Source organism: Hyposmocoma kahamanoa, unplaced genomic scaffold (genome assembly GCF_003589595.1).
Source record: "Hyposmocoma kahamanoa isolate Upper Pololo Valley unplaced genomic scaffold, ASM358959v1 98690, whole genome shotgun sequence".
Classification (NCBI taxonomy): Eukaryota; Metazoa; Arthropoda; class Insecta; order Lepidoptera; family Cosmopterigidae; genus Hyposmocoma; species Hyposmocoma kahamanoa.
This window is the reverse complement of record NW_020655640.1, coordinates 1-10,750: the sequence shown is the minus strand read 5'-3', so window position 1 is coordinate 10,750 and position 10,750 is coordinate 1. Positions and strand designations below refer to the sequence as shown.

Sequence of the window (10,750 nt, the reverse complement as noted above, 5' to 3'; positions counted from 1 at the left end):
AAACTTTATCACGTACAATTTTCACCATGGTGAAAGCTGAATTATACAATTTTTTGGGATCGTTAACATACAGAATGCCAGTTAGTTTAAGCATTACTTTATTTCTATAAGCTTTAAGTCGACTATTATTTATCTGAACACATATGATATCCTTTTTTGGCACTGTATCAAAAGTTATATTAAAAGTGGCCGATTGACTACAGTGATCAGAAGTTAATTTATTTATAATAGATTTATTACTAGGTACTTACGGCCTTAGTATAAATGTTGTCCAAACAAGTGGCTGTCAGTACCCTGCAAGCCTACTGCTAGCACTGGAATTTTTTAATAAGTTAACATTGAAGTCACCACAAACCGCAATATATTTATTTGGATTATTTAATTTGCCTAAACCTTGATCTAATCTTTTTTCAAATAGTTCGTAAGATGAATCCGATGAGTCCGCTCAATAGATAGGCTCACAATAACTGTACGTTCTTTAAATTTAATTTAAATTTTTTAATAAGAATTAAAGACCCCCATGAATAGTTTTTTCTCTGCTGAACGAACTAGCCACCTGGTGATTGTTGAAGCTAAACATGAACTGATGTTTAAATAAAAAGTGGTGCTCAGTAATACAAGGAATATCAATATTATTACAGTTCATAAATAATTCTATTATATAAATAACTCTTTGTCTTTCATGCCTTGAACATTTTAGTGCATCAGGCATATTAAAATATACAATTTATTTTATTTCCATGTGTTGCTGGTTTTTTACTGTTACTGTTTTGCAAGAGTATCTCTCCATTGTCTCATTAATTAATTTAAATAATTGAAAATTGAATTATTTTTAACAGATTGATTATTGTCAGTAAACTGACCTATGTCAATGGACTGCTCAATAGAAGCAGCCGGTCTGGTAGCCAACGATTTGGCTGAATTATTAATATAATATGATAGCAGCTCGGCCACTCGCTCTGCTACCTGTCGCCTAAAATAACTAGTAAGATAATACCTATCTTTAGTCAAATAAAAATATTTACCAATAAAACTATTAGTATCATAAAATGAAATTTATTATAAAGTAACGTTTAAGCTGTGTAATATTCATTTAAGTTATGCCTCATATTATTTTCACTTGTTGTGAGGCTTATGCTGAAGGGAAAAGCGAATAAAATAATTTCTTTTATATTAATTAAATTATTAAATTGTGAAAAATATTGTATTAAATCTTTTTTGTTACATTTTCCTCTTTCCAATTAAAATTATTAATGTAGTGTCTTGCTCAAATTTAGTTGACAAAATACTATATTTTACAGTATGTTGCACCTGGCATGCAAATATTTGTTAATTTTATTCTTAGGTTGGTTAAATTGCAAACCTATATTTTTACCCATTTCATCACTATACATAACAAAATTATTATCAATTTCATTTGACCTAGTTATTGACAAGGAGGTATTTTTAGATTCTAAACAAGATTCCAGCAACAACAATAAAGAGGGATCAGTGACACATACAGACAGGGAGGACGTTTGTAAATTTAGAAGGCACAATTTTCAAGCAAAGCGGAAATCCATCTTCTCTGTACTATCTGATCTCCATTCGACCATTATTTGGTAAGTTTTCAAAACTCTCTTCATCGTCTATATTATTACCAATTTTCATTCCTTCATTTCCTATTTCCACATCAATCGGACCCGAATTACTATGAATTCGTCGTGACATCGCATCCATTCTCTTTCAGTCTTTTTTGGAACATGAAGAAGTTGTTTTTCTGGCGGTATTGTGTTGCACGACTATCAGAAACTACATACATCTTTTTAATTTTAAGGTCCATGCATAGCTTCATTATTGGATCCAAATGAGCTCAGATAGCTCCGGTACCATGTTCATTACTTGGGGATATTGAGCATATTGATTGCGGCTTCACGTTTTTTCTGTAAAGTACACATGTGTGCAGTGTGAATTGATTCCTGGATCCTCCGAAGTGTACAGCCTGAATTTCTTCAAACTGCTTGCATGAAAAGTTTTCAGAGAAATCGCAAATTAATGCAGCTTCGTCTTCATCAAGGTTTTCAATACACTTTTTCCACGATCGGTATTGATGTGTGATATTAAAGTAATGATTAATAAATTTTTGCAGATTATCTTAAAATTCTTTAATTAATGTTCTCTGTTCCCTTCACCATTTGTTTTGAATACTTTCTTGTTTGTTTTTCTTCAGATTTCTCTTTGCTGATTTTAGTGTAGTTATGCGTGCAAATTTTTCATTGTAACCACTGCACGGGACTGTTTTCATTTATTGTCAGGTCAATATATCAATTAAAGGCTATTTCTGGTGTTATAACACCAGTGCTGACTGATCTTTTGAATAGGTATATGAACAGGGGAGTCTTCCCAAAGGCCCTAAAGAAAGCAATTAATTTTACATCCCATTCACAAAGACGGGGATAAATCAAGTATTAACTACTACCGACCCATATCAATTCTAACTACATTGTCGAAAGTTTATGAACGTATAGTAAATTCGAGGTTTATCAAATATCTAGACAAATTCGATCCCCTGGCTGACATACAATATGGTTTCCGTACTGCTCGCTTAACTGACGATACGATTCATGAGATCACTGCCTTTGTGGTTAAAAAATTGGATGGGAATTACAAATGTCTTACGATCTTCCTTGACCTGGCAAAGGCTTTTGATGCTGTATCCATTCCCCGTCTGATTGATAAACTAGAGGAACTGGGTATAAGAGGTACCCCTCTTGCTTTGCTTACTAGCAATTTGACTGACAGATCCCGATTTGTTAAAATTGGAGATGTTGTAAGTGATTAACTTCCAATAACTTACGGGGTGCCTCAAGGTAGCATAATAGGTCCAACACTCTTTCTGTGTTACAGAAACAAATTTAAACAAATTATGTCAGATAGATTTTACGAAATGCAGGGTGGCATCGTACGCAGACGATACTACATTAACATTTTATTCGCGCTCAAGGGAACAACTTTTTAAATTGGCACAAACGGGATTCAAGACTGTTTGTCATTGGTTAGCAGCTAACTTTTTGACACTTAATGTCCTTAAAACTAAGTACATCATCTTTTCAATGAGGAACAGACTGGATTCGTTGCCTCCCGGATCTCTAATTGCTCATGACTGTACATTTGCAAGCAATGCGTCGTATGCCTGCCCTGAGATTTCTAGGACTAACACTATAAAGCATTTGGGCGTGGTTATTGGTAGTAACTTAACCTTTGGCGATCATATTCTTATGATATCGTAGAGGGTAAGAAAATTTGCATATTTATTTAAACACTTGCGGACATTGCAAACAAAGGTACCTTAAAAATAGTTTATCAAGCCTTAGTTGAGTCGATTCTGAATTATTGCATCAAAACTTGGCTAGCTGCTATAATACAATATCCAAAACACAAAGGCTGTAGCTTGTAGCGAGCTACTGAAATTATGTAAACGGGTTCACAAACATTCCACATATTTCATTGTTTTTATAGATTTGTACCATTTTATATTAAATAAAAAATGTACGCACAAACGGACACATGCAGGCGCCGACTATTTATATATATATATATATATATAATCTCAACTGCGTCACACCGCGGAACCGGTCCCGGCGGTCGAACGAGTGGCGCGAGTGTATCACTGCACCGCGGGGCGCCTTTCCCCAGTCGCTAAATAGCTTCTACCGAAACTGCATATCATCCTATGCTTGTCGCTGCTTGCGTGTGTGTCGTGCGTACTGTATGCCTAGTTACCCATATTGCGTATTGCTTTTATTTCTGCCCTTACCTCAGACGTTACTTATCCGCGTAAAATACGACGAAAGGTGGAGTGGCTCGGTTAGTATTATAAATCACTTCAAGGCAATCCCCACTAAGAGATCTATATTATCTGATTCATGCAAGGTATTTGATCCTCTTGGCCTATTAAGTTTAGTAACAATTAAACCAAAAATATTAATAATAAACTACGGCTCGAAAATGTTAGTTGGGACGAGCCAGCACCCATGATATAGCAATATTATGGCAGGAATTTATTGACAATATGAAATACATACATGGTTTCCGTGTATCTAGACACAGTTTATGTAAGTTTCCTATTAATATAGAATTGCATTGCGTTTATGATTCTTCAAAATCAGCCTATGCCAATTGCATTTTTCTCAGATCTACAAATAGTAGTGGCGAGGTCACGGTTCATCTTTTATGTGCTAAGGCTAAGGTTTCTTCTGTTGAGCCACAGACTATCGCTCGCTTAGAGCTTTGTGCGCAACTCGTGAGCGCCGTGTGTGACACGCGCAAGGTCTTTTGAACTGACTAGTTGATGGCATTGTCGTGGTTAGGAAAGAGATATGACCTATTAAAAACCTTCGTAACCAATAGGGTTAGTGCAATCCATGAGTTAACAGACAACTATGAATGGCGCCATTCTACTACACTGAATCCAGCCGACATAGCTTCACGCGGTGTAGAGGCAAATAAAATTAATAGCCTGGACCTCTGGTGGATAGGTCCCGCCTTTTTAAGGCAAAAGGAATCTTCTTGACCAACCTTTTGGCCCAAACAGCAGAAATTGCCTGATGTAAAAATCAGTATGACTACATGTAACGCAGATCAAAGACAAACATTAGTAAATTTTGATCGTTATTCAAAATTAAACACCTTACAGTGTTCATTTGCACACGTCTTATACATAATTGTAAAAGTCCAAATAACTGACGAACTGGTATTTTACAATCTGAAGAACTCTCCGAGTCATTCCAGCATTTGGTGAATTATGTCCGGAAGAAAGTTTTCAAAATGTACTAAAGTATTTACGAGCCAACGAGGTTCTCGCATCTAAACATTATTTGGCATCACTCAATCTATTTTTAGACCGTAAAAAGATTTTGAGAGTGGGTGTACGTCTAACCTATGCAAGTTACTCCTTTGTGTGCGGAACATTGGCAGCCTAGTGCGGTTGCGACTACAGGCGCGAAGTATCAAACATATGAAATCGCTGTTTACGTCCATAGTGTAGTGAGCGAGATAGCACGCTTGGTTTTCAAACGTTTCTATCCGCGCGTTATGGCCGCACTACGAGCCTACTCAGCAAGCGATCTAACGCGCGGATGGCGGGGGTATCAAAACAGTTCAGTCTTGTCCAGGGGCGTGAAACTCACATACTTTGAAAGTTTTGAAAATGGTTTGTCTGCCGTCGCCATCTTACAATTGGGTTATGAAAATTCTATAATTATTAAGATACAGTTGCTTTTGCACAGATCTAGGTGGCGTTACAGTGCATTGATCTCAAGATTTTTTTGTTCTTCCAAAAAAACCTGCGTGTAAAGGAAAGTAACCGGAAACAGAGGATACCACACATAACAATCGCAAAACTTGAATGGTATTAATTAAAGTATCTACAATACAATTAAATTACAATTTAGAATTCTTGCAGCATACTTATTATCACCAAAACAAAATTGTATTTCTAAAAGAGTGCAAAACCTTAAAAAATGAAATTTCTTCTTGCGGTTTTGGAGTCGTGATTATCAAAACTACAACAACAACAAACAAGTCACTCCCATTAATAGTCAAATATTTATTAAAATCAATTAAAGTTTATTATAAATTTCGTGTTATTTGATAGATATTACATATATGTATCACGTGCAGTGTTGGTGAATACTTCCCATGTCATTTCAGTGAATTTTAGTACATACCTGCCAGCAGACCTTTGGACTTTTGTAATATTTTGCATTGTCACTACATAACGGAACAATTAAAACTTAATTATTATTATTGGAAACATCAATTTCGTCATGGCAACTTATAGTAACATCCTGGAGATGCAAAAGAACTTGGAGACTTCATTGATGCAGCGATTTGCTGAGTTTGATGCTGCACTGAAAGCTGCGTCACCTCAAGCGCACACCATTGGCAGCCTCACCACGGAGTTCCTATCATTTAAAGATCAGGTAGGCTGCATTCTGCAGCTGCTTAGGCAGCAGATTTCTAGTCTCAGCAACACTGTTGATTCCATAGAAATGCGGCACAGGAGGAAATATTTGCTGTTTGGTGGTGTGCCGGAAGCAACTGATGAGGACATTGTAGGCACAATTGAGAACATCTGCCAAAAAACTCTTCATTTGCCAAATGTTACTCGCAGGTCCATTGTTGCTTGTCACAGACTTGGGGGGGTTATTGAGGGCCGGCCTCGACATGTACTGGTGAGGTTTGCTGAGCTGGACATGCGTAACTCTGTGTGGTCAAAGAAAACTGCACTGAAGGGCTCTTCCATAGTGGTCACCGAGTTTTTGACAAAGCAGAGACAGGCGGTGTTCCTTGCAGCGCGTAGGCATTTCGGAATGCGTAATATCTGGACTGCTGATGGGAACATTAATGTGAAGCTGCCAAGCGGTAAGAAACACCGCCTGACCACCACCGAGCAACTGGGTGTGTTAACTGCGTCGCATGCCCCTGTGACGACTCCGGCATCCACCGTGTCTCGTGCGACTGCTGCGCCAGCGCCGGCTGGTCCGTCAAAGGTTGCCGCAAAGAAGGTGGGGGAGCGTCGAGCTCGGCGAGAAATTTAATAACTTTCTAAATTATATATTGTTACTTTGTGTAGTTTGTAATGTGCCCGTCATTTTCTTTTTTAACTTCGAATCGCAGCCGAACTGTACATAAATACAGATTCCCTTTAGTTTTCCACATATCTTTTTAACCTTCTATTCAAACCTGTAATCTTGTGTTCATTTCATTCTATTTAGTTGTAACAACTTAGGTACCGACACGATGAAAGTTTAATTTTAATTATTTACGTAAGGTAGGTTTGTTTCATTTTTTAATTTCAACAAAAGTAATTAAGGTAGGCTAGGCACTCTGTAAAAATTTGATTATTTTTGTTTTTAATTTTGACAGCTGGTAGTAGTTCGGTTGCGTTCAGAAATTGTTCATGGAATGCTTTTTTTTTTTTTTTGTTTACTGGCGGGGCGGGCCGATAACCAATGTAACTTGTTTTATGTTTTAAAGTCTTATAGTTTTTAATTTACGGTCGACTGGTGGGTTACACAGAACCCATACTTCGAAACTTTTTTTTTTATATATTATTATATTTTATTAAATTTATTTTATGTTAAGTATTATTTTTTATACAATTAATATTTATTTATTATACGTCTATTTATACCTACGCAACACGTAATGTCAGATGATGACTCTTTTTACTCAGCTTGCAACTCGCCTTCGTCTTTTCTTTCTATTGATAGCTCAGAATCTGAGTTTCATAATACTGATACCCTTGGCGATTCATTAACGCGCGAATTCCAAAACTTCACGAACTTTCTAAAAGTCTGTCATATAAATGCCCAAAGCATCCCTAGCCACTATAACGACCTACTTGATACTTTCTCCTCTTCTAATATTCATGCTATTCTGATTTCAGAAACCTGGCTTAAACCAAACCTTGTTTCTACATCTTTTAGTCTTCCTGGTTTCATATTACTTCGCAATGACCGCACGGGAAAGGGTGGCGGAGGCGTTGCCATTTACATCCGTAATGGCGTTCCTTTCAAAATTCTTTCTTCTTCTCCCTCTCTATACTCCAGTTCTTTGGAACACTTGCTCATCGAGATCAAGGTAAAGGGTATAAAAGTGGCTCTAGGGGTTGTTTATTGTCCTCCTTCTATAGATTACTTCACTTCGTTCGAAACTTTACTCTCATCTCTTAGTACTGAATACACTCATCAAATAATCATGGGCGATTTTAATACCGACCTCGTGAAAGACAGCATGAGAGCTCGCTCTTTGATCTTTGAAAGCAGTGATTGAATCTGTAGCTTTAACCATTCTACCTCTTGAGCCTACTCATCACAACGTAGACGCGTCGGATACCTGGCTAGATCTTATACTTGCCTCCTCTATTGATCACGTGGGTAAGGCTGGACAATTTTTATCACCAGGTTTTTCACGACATGACCTCATTTATTTGAGCTACAAAATTAAACCACTTAAGGCCAGGTTATCCCAATTTTACCTATTTTTGATTTAACTTTAAACAATCAAATATTCTTTGTTTTGCTCGGGTAAAAATATATATTTTAGTTTCATATATGTTCTTGAACATTTTATGGTTCAAAACACGATACGTTAAAATTCTCTCGATCATAAAAAAATACGAAGACAGAGCAATTTTTGATCTTTTTTCTGGTTTTATTTAAAGATTATCAAATCATTTCTTACAAAACTCATACCAAAAAATAGATAATGACGAATAGAAGAACATTTAATGGTTACTTTTTCAAATAACAGTTTATTTTTTTTACATTCAATTATATAACAAAGCGGCCCACGCGCGCGGCTTTAGTAGCCTCAAAGAGTACATTGTATATCTAGGTATAGAGTTATCAGCTCATGTAGTATCTAAACGCCATCTAGTGTCTAGAGATGGAACTATGGTTTCCTTGTACATACACATATCTATACTATTCTTCATTCTCTCTACTGGGTTCCTAGGGGTTTTATTTTTTAATGGATATTAAATTTAGCAATCAATAGTTCAAAATGAAACAATTTTTGTATCTAAATCATGTATTTGTTTTTTCCTACATTTACTCAATCAACTTCAACTTTCAAATGACAAAAACAAATGTAATGAAATATAAAACAATAAAAAAGATTAATGAGCACTTGTCATCTTCTTTCATTTTCTTTATTTGCACTTTGAGTTGTTCAAAAATATTGTCATTTAGACCTGGTTTCAAATTGGCTTGTGATATCATACGGGAAACAGTCACTGGTGATGGCAAGACAAATATTTTGCTAAGCCATCTGTACGCTTTTGGTCCCGCCTTGTACACACTTAGTGTATTATCTTTTCTTCTTTTGTGAACCTTCTTCCTGTCTTTGGTTTCCCTATTTGTCGAAACTGCATCAGAGTGATAATAGCAGCCAAGGTCTTGAATTGTTTCATGCATTTTGGAAAGCATTGTTGGTGGAAAGTTTCTGAGCTTTTTTGAGTCTCTTCGAATATGATTCATTTTGTTTTTTTAACTGTACAATTTTTTTGGCCAAATCCTTTTCATGTTCGTTAGTCTTTTTAACTGCTTCTAAAAACAAAGAAAAAATAAAATGAGTAACATTAGTGAAGCTCCATAATTTTTAACATTATGTAATCTTCTAATAATGTCTTTAAATACAAAAAATACCCTACACATAAAATAGAGCCTTGTATAAAGTGACTATGACATGTGGGTATGAAGTGACTACACAGTAATTCCTTTGAATTATTCCTTCTAGTGCATTGGATCAATGTACTTACTTCTTCGATTACACAAAGTGTTGTTCTGTAGCTGTGATGTGTTTGGGACATTTGACTGTGGTCGCAGCATTGCAATATTCTCACTACTGGGGCCAGGTTGATTCGTCACATCCATTAGTGGTCTTCTTAATTGGGACCCTGTAAATGAAAATTGACATTTTTTACAATTAACAAGCTTTAAAGTGGCACTCATATTTAGTTTTGGTTAAAAAATGTAAGTTTACTCATATTTCAATAATGAATATAATTCTTTAAATCTTCTTCTATTTTTGAACAGCAATAAAGAAATTCGCTGTTGTGCCCATATTACATTGTTAAGAGGTTGGAAATTGGGTAATTAGGTATTGACTGAGATTGAAATGCACTATCTTCAGAGCAGCAGCAGTTCTTCTTAAAAGAATTATACAAAAAAGTCTGATGAAAAACAAAGCCTTATGCAAACAACATCACGTTTTTTTGCCAATTGTAATAGTACCTCGTAAATTTTGAGCTTACAGGGCATAACTTGCTAAGGGTAACGTACTGTAATATAAATGTTTAATTAAGATTAGTTGGTACACCTGTCATGGCCGCCAGTCGGCATTAAACGTTGATTACGCATAGATGCATTTCTTTTATTTGTGAGCTTTCCAAATGGTACACATACCTTTTAAGTTAAAATGAATACATAATTTTTGCATACCTGACAAGCAGAGTGTAGGTATAGCATTGGCACTCAGGAATTTACTTCTAGTATGGAAGCGGCTTTCAAAATGCAAGTGACATACACAGCGACGCTTGAAAATAACACTATTTTCTAGAGCCATTACATCACCGCCAACATTGTAAAGCCAGGTCCGAAAACGTTCTGGGTATTTATCAGGGTTAGGAAATTTGTGAAGAATTTCCTTTTCCAAACCTGAAACAAGACATTCATACTATTTACTTAACAGTGTCAACTCAGTGTCTATCTGGGAATTCAAAACTAGAGCATAAAAGGCAGAGATTCTACCAATTATGAATAAGCCAGTGTATAGGAAGAAGCCAATTGGACATAGATTTCTTTAAATTAAATAGATTATTATTACCCGAGAAGGCCTGTCTATTTAGTTTTTATTATGATGAAGAAGACACTTAGATGTTCACAAAAATGATAATAAGAGACATGACAATAGAGAGGACTGACTACAGGTACTAAAGAAAAAGAGTAAACTTACCACAGTCCGGAACAGCATTTTTTTTCCGAAGTCATTGTAGCAAATCATAGTTCGTATTTCAAATAAGCCGAGGTCAACAAAATAGCAGTCGGAGTCCAAAAGGAGAAAGCAGAGGTCAACAATTTTAAACACAGACGCAAGAATCCAAAAACACAGCTCACAAAGTAAAGAATTCCGAACCACACTCGATGACGCGCGGAGATGGAGTAAGCGAATTGAAATATGGATTGCCATCGCTGTTGTTTAA

At 36.0% G+C, this 10,750-nt stretch overlaps 1 protein-coding gene across 1 annotated transcript; it reads right to left on the bottom strand.

The window, feature by feature from the left end:
• Positions 1–8,551: 8,551 nt before the first annotated feature.
• On the bottom strand, positions 8,552–10,191 carry LOC113238885. The gene is made up of 3 exons (XM_026475737.1): positions 9,990–10,191; positions 9,308–9,445; positions 8,552–9,095 (listed from the first exon to the last, which is right to left on the bottom strand). The coding sequence occupies exons 1-3, from the start codon at positions 10,111–10,113 to the stop codon at positions 8,956–8,958; spliced, it is 402 nt and encodes a 133-aa protein (XP_026331522.1). The 5' UTR covers positions 10,114–10,191; the 3' UTR covers positions 8,552–8,955.
• Positions 10,192–10,750: the final 559 nt, after the last annotated feature.